This window comes from Acinonyx jubatus, chromosome D3 (genome assembly GCF_027475565.1).
Source record: "Acinonyx jubatus isolate Ajub_Pintada_27869175 chromosome D3, VMU_Ajub_asm_v1.0, whole genome shotgun sequence".
NCBI lineage: Eukaryota > Metazoa > Chordata > Mammalia > Carnivora > Felidae > Acinonyx > Acinonyx jubatus.
In genome coordinates, this window is record NC_069392.1 from 20,605,646 (window position 1) to 20,621,617 (window position 15,972).

The 15,972-nt window shown below is 41.8% G+C and overlaps 2 protein-coding genes across 2 annotated transcripts in view; both read right to left on the reverse strand.

Annotated features, from left to right (window-relative positions):
* SLC5A1 (solute carrier family 5 member 1) overlaps window positions 1-15,972 on the reverse strand; it is a 72,248-nt gene that overhangs the window by 19,611 nt on the left and 36,665 nt on the right. The window contains exons 6-12 of the mRNA XM_027050802.2: window positions 15,553-15,658; window positions 13,182-13,262; window positions 11,583-11,803; window positions 11,207-11,342; window positions 9,701-9,808; window positions 4,503-4,653; window positions 2,103-2,271 (exon numbers count right to left, since the gene is read on the reverse strand). Of these exons, the coding sequence (XP_026906603.1) occupies window positions 2,103-2,271; window positions 4,503-4,653; window positions 9,701-9,808; window positions 11,207-11,342; window positions 11,583-11,803; window positions 13,182-13,262; window positions 15,553-15,658 (972 nt within the window). The remainder of the gene's footprint in view (window positions 1-2,102; window positions 2,272-4,502; window positions 4,654-9,700; window positions 9,809-11,206; window positions 11,343-11,582; window positions 11,804-13,181; window positions 13,263-15,552; window positions 15,659-15,972) is intronic.
* On the reverse strand, window positions 14,393-14,979 carry LOC106983323 (non-histone chromosomal protein HMG-14-like). The gene has a single exon (XM_053205502.1). The coding sequence runs from the start codon at window positions 14,766-14,768 to the stop codon at window positions 14,442-14,444; it is 327 nt and encodes a 108-aa protein (XP_053061477.1). The 5' UTR covers window positions 14,769-14,979; the 3' UTR covers window positions 14,393-14,441.

The window sequence follows — 15,972 nt, forward strand, 5'->3', positions numbered from 1 at the left end:
TACTTTGGCTATTGTGGTTCCATACAAATTTTAGGATTGTTTGTTCTAGCTCTGTGAAAAATGCTGGTGGCATTTTGATAGGTATTTTATTGAATCTGTAGATTTATTTGGGTAGTTTAAACATTTTAACATTTGTTCTTCCAGTGCATGAGCATGGAATTTTTTCCCATTTTTTTGTGTGTGTCTTCTTCAATTTCTTTCATAAGTGTTCTATAGTTTTCAGAGTACAGATCTTTTACCTCTTTGGTTAGGTTTATTCCTAGGTATCTTACTGTTTGTGGTGCAATTGTAAGTGGGATTGATTTATTGATTTCTCTTTTCTGCTGCTTCATTATTGGTGTATAGAAATTCAACAGATTTCTGTACATTGATGCTATATCTTGTGATTTTTCTGAATTCATGTATTAGTTCTAGCAATTTTTTGGTGGGGGGGTCTTTACAATTTTCTACATAGAGTATCATGTCATTTGCAAATAGTGAAAGTTTGACTTCTTCCTTACCAATTTGGATATCTTTTATTTCTTTTTGTTGTCTGATTGCTGAAGCTAGGACTTCCAACACTGTTAAATAGTAATAGTGAGAGTGGGCATCCCTGTCTGGTTCCTGATCATAAAGGAAAAGCTCTCAGTTTTCCCCCATTGAGGATTATATTAGCTGTGGGTCTTTCATATATGGCCCTAATGATGTTGAGGTATGTTCCATCTATCCCTACTTTGTTGAGGGTTTTATCAATAATTTTAATTTTTGTCAAATCCTTTTCTGCATCTATTGAGAGGATCATATGGTTCTTACCCTTTGTTTTATTAATGTGGTATATCATGTCGACTGATTTGCAAATATTGAACCACCCCTGCAGCCCAAGAATAAATCCCACTTGATCATGGTGAATAATGTACTTTTGGATTCGATTTGCTAGTATTCTGTTAAGAATTTTTGCATCCATGTTCATCAGGGATATTGGCTTATAATTTTCCATTTTAGTGGGACTTTGCCTGGCTTTGGAATCAAGGTGATGTTGGCCTCATAGAATAAGTCTGGAGGTTTTCCTTCCATTTCTATTTTTTTTTTGGAACAGTTTGAGAAGAATAGGTATTAACTCTTCCTTAAATGTCTGGTCAAATTCTCTTAGGAAGCCATCTGACCCTGGACTTTTGTTTGTTGGAGACTTTTAATTACTGATTCATTTCTTTGCTGATTATGGGTCTGTTCAATTTTCTATTCCTGTTTCAGTTTTGGTAGTTTGTATGTTTCTAGGAATTTGTCCATTTTTTCCAGATTGCCCAGTTTGCTGGCATATAATTTTTCATAATATTCTCTTATAACTGCTTGTATTTCTATGGTGTTGGTTGTGATCTCTCCTCTTTCATTTGTGAATTTATTTGGGTCCTCAAAGGAGCCATTCCTAATTTAACTCTAACCTGTCTTTCTAGCATGTCTTCCATTATCCATACACACAAACTTTCTCTCAAGCCAGGTGAGATTCCTTTCAAGCCCCTGACCCTCACCCTTACCTTTGCACTTCCACCTCTGAGCCTCAGGAAGGTGCTGTTCTCTCTGCTTTGAATGCCCTCTCTTCCCTCTCAGTTTCAGTTCATGTTGATATAGCCTGAGAATCCTTTCTTATGTTCTATGCCATATTTTATCCCTCAATTACTATCTACCTTATGCTATTTTGCATATAAACTGCTTGAGCACCAGGACTTCATCCTTCACTGGGCCCTGAGAATTACCAGCTGGAAAGCCAAGCTCACTGAAGAACCACTGAAGGTAGCCTATGTTAAGACTTGCTCCTGAGCTGCTTACCCAGGGGCTACAAACTTCCTAGGGAGTGTCATGTTGTCAGGTCAAAATCACCAAGATTACATGGAAAATGTACATCATTAGTTGGGAATGAGTTTGGAAGCTGCAGCAAGGAGGAGTGGGAGTCCAAAAGAATGTGAACCTAGGAGAGTCCCTGAAGCCTTTCCCATACAAACCCTCAGCAGCACATCTTCCTGCTTGAGATCTGTGGGAAATAGAATCCCTCTCACAGAGAATATATCGATCTGGGTGGGAATTTCATGTCAGAGTGGTTTTTCAAGGCATGCATAAATGATACCTACCTGTTCATTGACTCTCTTGCAGAAAATAGCAAGCAGGAAGACAGCTGCAATGGGCGGTCCCAAGTAACTGGTAATGGACTGGATGTAATCAAAGAGCTGCCCACTTTGCGCTGACTGCACAATGGGCACCCAGGCAATGCTGATGCCAGTCAGCACTAAGATGAACAACCTGAAATCAAAGCCCCCACAACAGAATGTCAATAAATGGCTCTGTGTGAATAAATATATATCTCTATGTATCAGGTGTGTGTGTGTGTGTGTGTGTGTGTATACACAGATATATAGGGAGATAGATAGATAGATAAATGTATATATTTATATATGTGTATATGTAATTTCATTTATTATATATCATATATACATGGGGTGTGTGTGTGTGTGTGTGTGTGTGTGTGTGTGTGTGTAACATGACCATGGCAAAGAAAAATAATTAGCAAATTCATTCTTGAGGCTTTTTTCCTTTGTATGCTGCCTCCTTGGGAAAGTCATCTGTGTCTATGAATAACTGAAATGCACTTGACTTTCAATAGTAACCTAAACCAGTCACTGACATAAAAGAATCACACTTCGACAAGTAGTAGTGTATAGGAATAAATGTATGGATTTTGGAGCCAGACAATCCTGGATTCACATGTTTTTCTCTCTGCAACAAAGGACACCTTGCTTAACCTCTCTGAGTCTCAATTTCTCCATTTGTGAATTTGGAATAATATGACTGACCTTGCTATTTTGGAATAAGGATCAACTATAGTAAAACACCTAGCAAACAGTAACCACTCAATAAATAGTAAAGACTATAATTTTTATTTTCTTCTTCTCCTCCTTCTCCTTTTCCTCCTCTTCTTTGTAATAAAGTGAAAACCACAAGCCAAAAAGAGTTTATAAAGGAATGGACACTACCAAGTATTTCCAATTCTCCTCTCCTTGAGTTTCACTTCAAGTCTTGAAGAGATTGGAGGATTCCCTTAAAAGCTCCTCTTACTTGTGCTCTTGATTTAATTAGAAAGAGGGCTATGATTCCCTTCCCTTACTTACATGAATTTAAGGCAAGAGTCTTAAACTAACCTTTGTAAAGCAGTGTTTTCACTCATATATTTCTCCCTCTGGAATGTCCTTCCACTGCCCCCCATTTACCCACTACCCACCATTTTGGACTTAGTTCAGGTCTCCCTCCTCCAGGAGATTTCCTCAAGTACTGCATGCCATGCTTACCTCTCCCTTCTCTGAGCTCTTGATTGCTCTTACAGTCCCCATAGCAAAGTTTGGGATTGTTTCCTGTAAGCCTGTCTAGGGCAAGGATAAGCCCCAGGGCAGCAGTCATAGAATACACAAAAATGTGAGCTCCAACAATCTCAGAGCCAAGCAGGCCACCCCTGAGCAAACCCAAAACAAAACAAAAAAAAAAAAGGTTCTCTTTCCATGTTCATCTTGAGCCTTATAGATAACAGGAAAAAAAATTATGAAGTCGTTTCTAAGGGAAAAACCATTCAGGGTGATGGTGCTGCCTTCTGTGAAGCAAAGTAGTAGACTCTGGCCTGGTCAGATCTCCCCTGGGTGCCAGGTATTTCATCACCTGAGAGTGGCCTGTCATTTTTCCTTTCCTTCCTTTGCCCTAATCTTACTGATGAGACCTATGAGGTGGCAGCCCATACCCCTTCTGCACTCACTGTGAAACTTTCCCTTGACTGATATCACACAGACTTGATCCTCCTGATCTGAAGAAGTTGCCCTGCCATAGCCCCACAAAGAGGCATTGCAGAGCTTTGGTTAGTACTCTATCCAGAGCATCCACTCTATGAATTATGAGCACCTCCGACCCATATACCAATTCTCCTGGCTTTCAGTATCCTATTGTGTCTATTATCCCATTTGGCAATAACAAATGTACACATAGTATTGTGCTTTAGACTTTACAGAGCATGTTCTCAAGCATACTATCACTTGACCTTCATAATGGTCTAGCAAAATGTTGCAGCAACGGGTCAAGGCATCAGAGGCATCTGGGCCTCAGAGATGGCCCATATGAAAAGCTATAGTGTAGGACTGAGGGGGGTCACATGGGAACGGATAATGAGCCTTGGACAAGGACTCAGTTGGTCTGAGTTCCAATCCTGGCTCTGCCACTGTCCAGACTGCCTGGATTTAGGCAAGATGAGCCTCGTTTTTTTGTTGATAAACTGAGGGTTAGACTAGATGATTTCTGATGCCACATCTTACTCCAAACAGGCATTGTTTGATGATCTTCAATTTAAAATTAAATCCCACTGACATGCAAATATAACTAGCTACAGAGGTTACTCTCATTCTACCCAGATATCTACCAATCTTCCCTAGCATGGGAGGCGGGGGGCGGGTACATTCAAGCTTTCATGATGGGTGACAAGAAGAAGCTGCACTTACCTTCCTGCAATCATGAGTTCTTTTTCAGATGCTCGTTTTCGGATCTTGGTGTAGATGTCCATGGTAAAGAGGGTGCTGGCACTATTGAAGATGGAAGTTAGGGAGCTCATGAGAGAAGCCAACATGACTGACAGCATCAGGCCTCGCAGTCCTGGAAGAGAAGGAGGTTCTGAGTGGTACACACAGTACCTCAGCTCTTTTGTAGTTGGAAATTGTGAGGACTCAAGATTTGTTTGCCTTCTGAAACCATGCCATATTCTTTATCTCTCCAGAAAGGCTAGACATTTTAAGGAATGGACAATGGCTTTAAATTATATTGTTAGCCCAAAGCAATCAACAAAGAGATAGGGGCAAAATATATATGAGGTAAATAGTTTGCAAATGAATGATGATGATAGTGGTTAATGGTGATGATGATGATGGTATGTGTGTGTGTTTCCATCTAAGAGGACTTTTATAAGGTCTTTTACTCAAAAAATTCATGGCATGGCAGAAAGATTCAAACTAGGATTCCAAAAATGAGGTTTTTGAGAAAGTGAAAAGCATGTAGAATAGAAGGAAATATTGCAATTCATATATCTAATAAGGGTCTAGTATGCAGAATATATGCATAAAATGTGTAACTGAATAATAAAAAGACAAAAAATCCAATTAAAAATGGGCAAAGGACTTGAATAGAAATTTCTCCAAAGAGTTTCTCAAAAAATTAAAAATAGAACTATCTTATGACCAGCAATAGCACTACTAGGAATTTATCCAAAGGATACAGGAGTGCTGATTCATAGGGACACATGTACCCCAATGTTTATAACAGCACTTTCAACAATAGCCAAATTACGGAAAGAGCCTAAATGCCCACCAACTGCTGAATGGATAAAGAAGATGTGGTTTATATATACAATGGAATACTACTTGGCAACAAGAAAGAATGAAATCTGGCCATTTGCAGCAATGTGGATGGAACTGAAGGGTATTATGCAAAGTGAAATAAGTCAGTCAGAGAAAGACAGATATCATATGTTTTCACTCATATGTGGAACTTGAGAAACTTAACAGAAGACCATGGGAGAAGGGAAGGGGAAAAAATAGTTTCAAACAGAGAGGGAGGCAAACCATAAGAGACTCCTAAATACAGAGAACAAACAGAGGGTTGATGGGGAGGGAGGTGGGAAAGAGGGGGGAAATGGGTGATGGGCATTGAGGAGGGCACTTGTTGGGATGAACACTGGGTGTTGTATGTAAGCGATGAATCATGGGAATCTACCCCCCAAACCAAGAGCACACTGTATACACTGTATGTTAGCCAATTTGACAATAAATTATATTTTAAAAAAAGAAAGAAAGAAATTTCTCCAAAGAAGATAAACAAGTAGCTAATAATCACATGAAAAGATGCTCAACATCAGGGAAGTTCAAATCAAAACCACAATAAGATACTACTCTGTATCCACTAGGGTGGCTGTAATAATAATTTTTAAAAAGGACAGATAACAACAAGTGTGGGTGGAGATGTGAAGAAATAGGAGCCTCATACATTGTTGGCAGTAAGGTAAAAGGGCATAGCCACTGTGCAAATAATCTTGCAGTTTCTCAAAATAAACATGCAGTTACCATATGACTCATTAATTTCACTCCTAGGTGTCTGCCCAAAAGAAATAAAAACATATGTCCACATAAAAACTTGAACATGAATGTTCATAGTGGTATTATTTATAATAGCCAAGTAGAAACAATACAATGTCCATCAACTGATAAATGGATAAACAAAATGTGATATGTTCATGCAATGGAATATTATTTATCAATAAAAAGGAATGAAGTATTTACACATGCTATGACATGGATGAACCTTGAAAACATTATGCTAAGTGACAGAAGCAAGACAAAAAGGACAACTATTGTATAATCCCACTTATATGAAATGCTCAGAGTAAGCAAATTCATAGAGACAGGGAGTATACCAGTGATTGCCTAGGGCTAAGGGGTTTGGGGTGAAATATGGGATGATTGCTAATAGGTACAGGATTTCTTTTGGAGATGATAAAAATTGTCTGTAATTGTGGTGATGGTTGTACAACTCTGTGAATATACTAAAAAAAACCACTGAATTGTATACCTTAAGTGGTTAATTATGTGGTATGTGAATTATAATTCAGTAAAACTGTCATCAAAAAAAAAAGACAAGGGTGTGTTTCCAACTTTGACCCCAAGCAAGTTACGCCAACCTCTAGGCCTCATCTCCTAATATGTTAAATGGGGATAATACTACACTTGCCCAAATCAGAATAAGAGATTGTTCTTAAATTTTTCCCAATCATGGCAAGCATGGTTGGCTATAATCTCTATTACTACTTCCATACCAAGGAGAGCATAAAGTTGTCCCTGCTAGGTTGGAAGGCCAGGTCATGCTGAGAGCCCATCATAGAGACTACAGTCTTAGAAGTAAAAGTAACCTTAGAGGTCACCTAGGCCTATCATCCATTGGTAGAAACCTTTCTACATTCTATCTGCCCAAACTCTCTAGCATTAGGAGATCTACTACCCCACAGGGAGTCTGCTCCCTCTTGGGCAGTCCTAACCAGGCTGTTATCTGCCTCTTTGTGGCCTTAGACACAGTCCTTATGCTACCCAACCAGAGAGGTCTTATCTTTCATCCACTTCACCATCTTTCATATATTCAAAGATAACTCGTGTCTTCTTGAACTCTCTCTTCTCCACACTAAAGATCCTCAGTTTCTACTAATACTCTTTATAATTGGTTTTGGGGGACCCAAATATACAGAACTTGACATATTACCTCTATTAAACTTTAGCTTATTACATTTGAGTCAACATCCCTGCCTCTTGAGATCTTTTTGGAAATGATTCTATCATTCCTCTAGATTTACATCTATAAATAATTTTATAGTTGTTTTTATCTACAGCCTTGCAAGAAGAAAAATAAAGGCTGTCTCATTCAATTATTTTGTCATTTGTTGGGAATTTTTTAATCGTCCTTCCTGAGTTTGTACCACATAGACCACAGACTATTGGAGCTATAGAAGGAGTTATAAAGATCCTCTAGTCTAATTCCCTCACTTTTCAGTTGGTAAAACAAAAGTGCATTTCAGGGCACCTGGGTGGCTCAGTCAGTTAAGCATCTGATGCTTAATTTCAGCTCAGGTCATGATTTTACAGTTTGTGGGATGGAGCCTCACATCAGGCTCCATGCTGACAGCGTGAAGTCTGCTTGGGATTCTCTCTCCCTCTCTCTGCTCTTCCCCTGTTTGCATGCACATGTGCACACGTGTGTTCTCTCTCTGTGTCTCTCAAAAGACATAAGTAAAAACATTTAAACAAAGGTCCCTTTCAAGGAGTTAGTAGGTAGGGCTTCAAGCCTAGTTCTGCCATTTGTTCAGGGTTTCTTCACCAGTTAATTGTTAAGCTGGGATAGAGCTCTCCCCTTTGTACTCTTATCAAACTCTTTTTCACTCAATAAATATTTGTTGAACATAATTTTACAGTGGTCCGGGCATGAAATAATGGTATATCAGTGTAGGGTGATACTACACTGGAAAGAGATAGATGAATATAAGAGATATTTAGGCAGCAAAATGGACAGAATTTAGTGACAGACTGGTGGGACAACATTTACTGGCCAAGTGGAGGAGACTGAATCTTCAAATGAGACAAAAAGTTGCAGCCTAAAGGATAGGGGTAAAGAGACAAATAGGAGAACATAGTATTATGGCATCCAAGAGAAGAGAATAACATAAGAAAGATGAGTGATCAATAATGCTGAATGCTACTGAGGGGTCAAATAAGATAAAGAATGAAAAATATCTATTTAATCTAGTACAGGGAGGTCATTGTCGATTTCGGTGTTTACAGAAGCCAGATTCCAGCTGAAGGTGAAGGAATGGCAATGATACATGTAAACACAGCATTTTGTTGTCTTGCATGCCATGCATCTTTCTGTCATGTACAATTCACTCGAACACAGTGTTCAGAAATACCTACAGTCCTCACCAAGGATCTGCCAATCTAAAGACATAACATAAACAGGGGTGCCTGGCTGTCTCTGTTGGTGGAACATGTGACTCTTGATCTCAGGGTTGGGAGTTCAAGCACATTAGGTGTAGAGATTACTTTTAAAAAAAAGTTTTTTAGCCTTAAAAAAAAGAAAAGAAATAACATAAACACCCCCCACATAGGCCAATGTAATCCAAATCAGAACTCTAAAAGAGCCAGCCGTGTGACTCTTCTAATTGCAACCTTAATTAATAAGCAGCCTGGCTCAGTTGAATAGTTAATGATTACCCCCATTTTTTTATAATTTTAATGCAAATGGTTTACCCAATCATACATCCAGTATGTGATTTAAAAAAATTATTCAATCCAGCCTTGAGCAGAGTTAAGCAAGCCAGACACTGAGTTGCTGTGTGGCCTTGGAAAAAATCATTTTCCTTCTGTAGGCCTCAATTTCCTCAACTATAAAATGAAAAGGTTTGACTAAATAGTCTCTAGGTTTCCTCTCAGTAACAAAATTTTTAAGTTTCTTCTAAAACCTGATCAATACCTTTGAATTTCTGGTCTCCTGAAACCCGCTAACCTAACAAGATTTGCATCCCTTGAGCCAGAAATATATTTTTCTTAACATGAAACATGAACGGTAGTCCTACAGGTCTACACCAAAACTCTAACTATTCTGGACTCCAAGTACTCAATCTTTTAGTATAACACATTTCTCTGTAGTGAGAAGCCCCCTGGTGGCCCATCCATCTACTGCCTCCAACTTCCTCATTTAAAGCTAAAAATCACTCTGCATTTCTTTCCAGGTTTTTTCTTAGAACATCAATTCATTCCACAGGAAAAACTCCACTTAGTTCAAGCTTTCATGTTAATGTCTGTTGGAGAGCTAGAAAGACCTTCTAGATAGCATGGAAAAGTCGTGATTTTCGCTAGCCCATTTTCAGGTCACCTCTTTTCCAAGATTGACTGATGGACACATGCCAGGTCTCATAGAGCTCAACCAAGTCATAAGCTGACTTCCACTGAGGGAAGACATGTTCAAAACCTGAGGACACCCAGAGGGAGGTTTTCCCTACTCGGCCCCAAGGCTCAGAAATGGCTTTTCCCCAGAGGGCTGCAGAAATCTACATAAAGTGTAAGTCCAATCAGCCTCCAAAGAAAGACCCTGCCAGCAAGGTGACTCTCACCATTGGGCATGAGCTCCACCACCAAGGTCGGGTAAGCCATGTTGGTACAGCCAACTTCAGTGCCACAATATTTCTTACATTCCGAGGGGACGGTGCAGGCAACTTTTTCTGGAGAAAGATGAAAAGTCAGGTCAGTAAGTAGACATTGGGGAAATACTTCCAAGATTCGCTTTCTTAAAACAAGGCTTCAAACAAGACATTCCTGCCCATGGTCCTGAACTGGTTCCACAGAGAGTGCAGCTCCAAATTGAGCCCTTCTATGCCATGCCCCTGCCCCGCTGGTATGACTGTCTCTAAGATCTTACTGGGGAGAAAAAGGTTCTTAGGCAGAGTAAGGGGGAAGCAAAGCAATGCTCAGAATAGGAAGGGAGGGGGCACAGTCTTTAGCTTGGAACTCTCTACAGCTTAGCAGTAACTATTATCTTGTTTCTCCTGAAAATCACAATGAAACTGTGGCTCCTAATTTTGAAGTTTATTTGAAGTAGCTTTTACAAGTAGGATTGAACACCAGATGACTGAGGGAATTCCCCACTAGGAATGCTGTTGGGTAGTACTTCTAAGATGTGAAAAATCTGGAGTGGAGAGAGACAGGAGGTAGTCTGGAAAGGGAAGGGGGCATGATTTAGAGGCTTAGGGAAAATTTTAGTAACTTCTTTAGAATTAAAACAACAAACATTTATTATGTACCTACTATAGGTATATCCTTTAGTGCTGTTCCGTAGAGCACTGATTCATTATAGCACTGCCTCAAATATTGTGTGTTACATCTATTATATCATAAATTATTCAGTTAAGAATATTACTCTCATGACAGGTGAGCTAGTATAGGAGTATGAGATCACTATTAGGAGCATGATTAACAGCCAATGGCAGCAAGTACCCCCAGACTGTCCTGTCTTCATTTTGGAGAGAGCTTACCAAAGTTTCGCTCCATGGTGCTCTCTTTTTTGCCATTATTTCATATTCCAGGAAACAGTTTTGACCTATTATGGCTGACCCAAAAAAGCAAATGGAAATCTGGAGAAGCCTCAAAAGGGCCAAGAAAGACTCTATCACCCTAAATAACAAAGTACAAGACTCAGGGCTCTTCAAGGAAATGGTCCAAGGAAATGGTCCAAGAAACAGGGCTCTGAGCACCAAGCAATTAGAGACTGGGCAGGGTTCTTTGCCATTAAAGACACACCACCACGGCCTGAGTAAGACTGAGCAAAAAGTTAGCAAATATTAGCTGGAAGAAGCTACAGCTAGAGGTGTATCATGACTTCAGAGAATTTGGAAAAGGGAAGAAAGTAATTGTCAATGTAAGGAACCAGAAAGACAACCCCACAGGCTCTGTGACCTTAAGTTGTTTGCTATCTAAAGGGGGAATAATAATACCTGGTAATTGTGGCAAGAAAAAACAGAAGATGGCAGAAAAGAAAGAGCAGAGAGCTACAGGGCTTTAGAAGTTACACAGAGCCTGGAAAATGGAAGACAGTGGCTGCTGAGTCTAGCAAAAGGCATCACCTGTGTACAGGATGCGGCTGATCATTCCCGGCATCACCATGAGGAACATAGGCAGCAGCTTCAGGTACCCACACATGACACAGCCGGCCTTCACATGAGACATGTTTTTGGCTGAGAGGCAGCGTTGCACAATGACCTGACAGAGAAAGCAGTGAGAGAGGGGTGCAGGCCAGAGACCCCTCAATGCCCTCTGGCTACTCCTAGCAACACTCCTACATGTCCTCGGCCCTTGGCCTGGCACCTCCTTGTCAGTAGGCTCAGTGACCCCAGACCACATGAGCCCTGTTCTACCTTACCCACTACCACAAGCCACAGACAGGAGTCCCTGTAGAGACCTGGGAACACCCCGTCCACTCCACACATCCAGCATAGGTACCTGATCTGTGCACCAGTACCACAGGGCAAGGATGGACAACCCAAAGGTGAGCCCAGGCCATGGCAGGTCTCCAGTGAGGGGGTCTCGGAAGATGTGGAAAGAGTCAGCTCTCGGTGTATAACATTCTTTCTTGATGGTGATGTTTCCATCAGAAATCACAGTTGGAATGGCTTTCATGTACTTTATCATGAAGGTATCATACCCTCCCACTTCGTGAAAAGCTGGAAAACATCAGCAACAAACATCCTGAAACTCTCAACTCTTAATTCAAGTTTCTTCCTGTGAATGCCTGAGAAATCACCCTCGCAGTGTGGTCTTGGGCAAGTCATTTTCCCAACCTGGGCCTCAACCTTCTCATCCACAGAATGGGATTATTAACCCTGCCCAACCTCCTTGCGGGGCTACTCTGAGGGTCCAAAACAATAACCTGTAAAAGTATTTCAACCATAAACCTTTTTAAAAAGAGAAAGGATTTGGGGCACCTGGGTTGAACGTCTGACTCTTAATTTCGGCTCAGGTCATGATCTCATGGCTCATGAGTTTTGCTAGTGCAGAGCCTGCCTGGGATTCTCTGTCTACCTCTTTCTCTGCCTCTCTCTCTCTGTCTCTCAAATATAAATAAATAAACATTAAAAATTTTTTAATTAAAAAAGGGAAAAGACTTGAATTATTAAAAGAAAGACCTTGGTTTTGAAGATTCAAGGCCTCTTTTCCCCTCCCTTTTGCTGTCAGCAGCAGCCTTTAAAATGCTGCACAGAGACCTAGAGACACAGACTCAGTCATACCACTCCTGGTCACAGCAGTGTGGTAAGACAGACAGAGAAAGGGTAAGGAGCCCTACCACCTCTTGGCTGTGTGTCCTTGAATAGTTATTCCAGCCTCTGCCCTGCTGAACCCCATGGACCACTTGGGGGAAACCAAATAGAAGCTCTTGGAAAGAAGAGAACAGAGACTGGATAAGAGGCTTCACAGGACACACAGAGAGTACAGGCCCTCTTAAAAACAAAATGCATTTATATTCTCCCATAACAAGTACCTCTGTATCTAGGGTCTCCAGTTTTGTCTTTAGGATTTCACAGACAAATAAAATTTCAAAATTGGAGTCAGGGGACAACACACAATGGCTAATTTTTAAAATTTTATCAAATAAGGATATAAACAAGAAAATGATCACTTATTGTCATTAATTCATAAAAGAAAGGATATTTAACATTTGAATATATGTAGCCTGCTGGATATTTAGCCTTATCCTTTTTTTTTTTTTTTTTTTTTTTTTTGTCCAGTTTTTCTGTGGAGAGCAGACCATGACATCAGAGGCCCACATTGGGAACCACTGGCTCAGTCCATCTAGAGAGAGCAATAGGGAATCCAGGTATTTTCTGGGCCTGGCCTAGTCTGAGATCTCCAGGGCTGAGGAAGGTGCCCTCTGTACACCCACAGTGATGGCCAATCTAGGCTGGACCACTCCCCTAGAGAGGGCAGAGGGTACCGGGCTTACTTCCCGGACCAGCAACAGGCAGGGAGGCTAGGCTTGCTTTTCTTTGCCTGGGCCTCTTACTCTGCCACCCCACCTCCCCAGTCTGCCCCAGCCCCACTTACCAAACCCGGTCAAGATAAAAGACCCCACCAGCATGATCACTGTCTGCAAGGTGTCCGTGTAAATCACAGCTGCCAGGCCCCCTAAGCAGGCAAAGGAGACAATATGTCTGACCTCATATAGGAGGACAACCTGTCAGCCTACCTCCTTTGCCCACTGCCTGCCCCTCTCCCTCTGCACACCCTCTGAGCATACCCCTCAGTCACCTGCCTAACTTTCCTTCCCTCTCTTGTTCTTTTACAGTAGTCTGCTACCCAGCATGTTCCCACACCTCCACTTTTCACAACCCTGGGAAGGCCTTGGAAATTGAATATTTCTCCCTGCTTGAGGAGGAAGAGTTTGATGCAACCATTTGAAGGTAGGAGATGGCTCAAAGGAGATGGTTATGGTAAGAAGCGTCTTCCACAGGGGCGCCTGGGTGGCTCAGTCCATTAAGTGTCTGACTTCAGCTCAGGTCATGATCTCACCACTCCTGAGTTCAGACCCTGTATCGGGCTCTGTGGTGACAGCTCAGAGCCTGGAGCCCGCTTTGGATTCTGTGTCTCCCTCTCTCTCTGCCCATCCCCCCCTCGTGCTCTCTCTGTCTCTCAAAAATAAATAAACATTAAAAAAACATGTCTTCCACAAACGAAGACAGGGAAGAGCAAGGAGTAGACATCTCTACAAGGTGTCTGGGGACTTTACTGAATCAACACATTTCAAAGGGCCACTAGCATGTCTGCTCTCTCTTTACTCAGACCATCTAAGTAACTTTTTTTTCTTTCATAATTGAGTTTTTATTTGTTGTTCTGAGGATAAGTACAGACAATTCAATTTGTACACAATTCTTAACGTACGTACCGAAAACCTAAAAAAAAAACATGTAGCTGTGGTTCTTTTCTCAAAGTTATTACAGTGAACTTCCAGCTTAAAATTGGAGGCAAATTTCCCTTAACAGTATATCAAGTACTGGTATCTTCAAATGTTGATATGCCGTTACACTGTTAAGTCCCATTAATTCACAATTTAATGTCATATACACTACATACTCAAATTTTCAATCTTGCACAAGACATTAACAAGGTTACTAGGAAACTGGACTACCACAACCAACATGTTACAGAATGCACAAAATTCTGACAGGGAGAGCCAAGCAAGATCAAGGAGTGGTTTTCTTTAGGAAACAATTCTAGCATAAACAACGTGGGAATAGAAGTAATTTAAAATGTCTGGATTGTACAAGAAGGGAGACAGGGACCACTGGTAAGACATGGGATATGATACTAATCAGACTTGGCTTCTTTCTCTCCTACTTCATCAGAGGCTGGACTCTCCTCGTTTTTAGTTTCTCCGTTTTCTGCAGGTAAGTCTTCTTTTGTTTCTTGGTTAGCCACTTCAGCCTGTTTTCCCTTAGCTCCCCTTTTCCCCTTTGTTTGCACTCTTTTGTCTGAAGATTTCTCCTTTCCCGCCGCCTTTTTTGGCTTCGTTTCCACTTTTGCAAGAGCAGGTTTAGCTGACCTCCTCTTGGGCTCCTTCTTCGCCGCCCCCTCGGCGGAGCTGACCTTCCTCTTGGGCATCGTGGCGGCGGGGCGGGCACGTGCCGGCTGCATGGGGGCCGCCGCGCACCGAGAGCCTTCGCGAAGCTGGGCTGCCTGGCCGCTACCACTCCTCCCGCCGCCCGAGCTGCTCTAAGTAATTTCTTGTCCCAAAAGCTGTGGGACTCCAGCTACACAGCAAACTTCATTACTGACCCAGCCCCCTCCCCAACCTAGAACAGAGTAACACTTCCGAAAAGGTGTCCCCAATTGCTCTTCCTGTCACTAGCTTCTCCATTCATCTCTTGAGTCTTCTAAAATCTCTGTATGTGTCACTCCCTCCCTTCCTGCCTACAGTGCCTCCCAGTGGCTGTCACATCAAACCCAAAGCCTCCTTCTGGCTTCCAGGACCCTTGCACTGTGGCCTCATTTGAACTATCAGGACTTATCACCCACACACATACCCCAGGTACCTCCCATTGACCACCCATCTCCAGCCAAACACATCTACTTGCTCACACTGGCCCAAACCCATGCCATGCCCATTCCTGACTCCATTCCCTGCTCTCCCCTATCCCTGCACCTGGCACTCCCTCTCTAATTCTCCCAACTTCTATCCACAACCTGGAAGGCCAGGCCCTGCCCCACTTCCTAGAAGAAGCTGTCCTGACTATTCCACCCAACACTGGAGTTTTCTGGGGGCCCCATATAACTTGTTAGGGCCTGAGAGTGGGGACTAAGCAAACACTCCATCCTAAAACTGTTTCCTGGGTGTATCTCTCTTTATTGAGAGAAGAAGCTATGTATCCTAGGTCCTCCTCCTTTCCTGGGCTTCAGTTGAGTCATTTGTAGGACTCACCTGTGATCGTATAAAGACCAGTGATTGCCAATAAAAGAAAGATGGCCAAATACAGATCCAGACCCAAGGCCATGTTGATGAATATGGCCCCAGAGAAGATGTCTGCCTGGAAGGAGAGGAGAGACAGAGTTAGGAATGAGGGAAGCCAGCTGGCCGCAAGTTGCACCCAGGGTCTGACTGAGGCACTTCAGCCGCAGGGACAGAGAAGCAAACTTGAAAGGGGTAGCAGAAAGTGTTTCCTTAGTAATGTCAATGCTTGTGATTTCTGCAGCCCAATGTTAGACCACACATCCCTTGCCCTTTGGCTAAAATCCCCCAATTAGAGGTTCATGTTTTTATCCCTGGTTCAGAATATAAAAGACAAGTACTGCACATTTCCACATATATATGATATCTAAAATATGCAAATTTATAAAATCA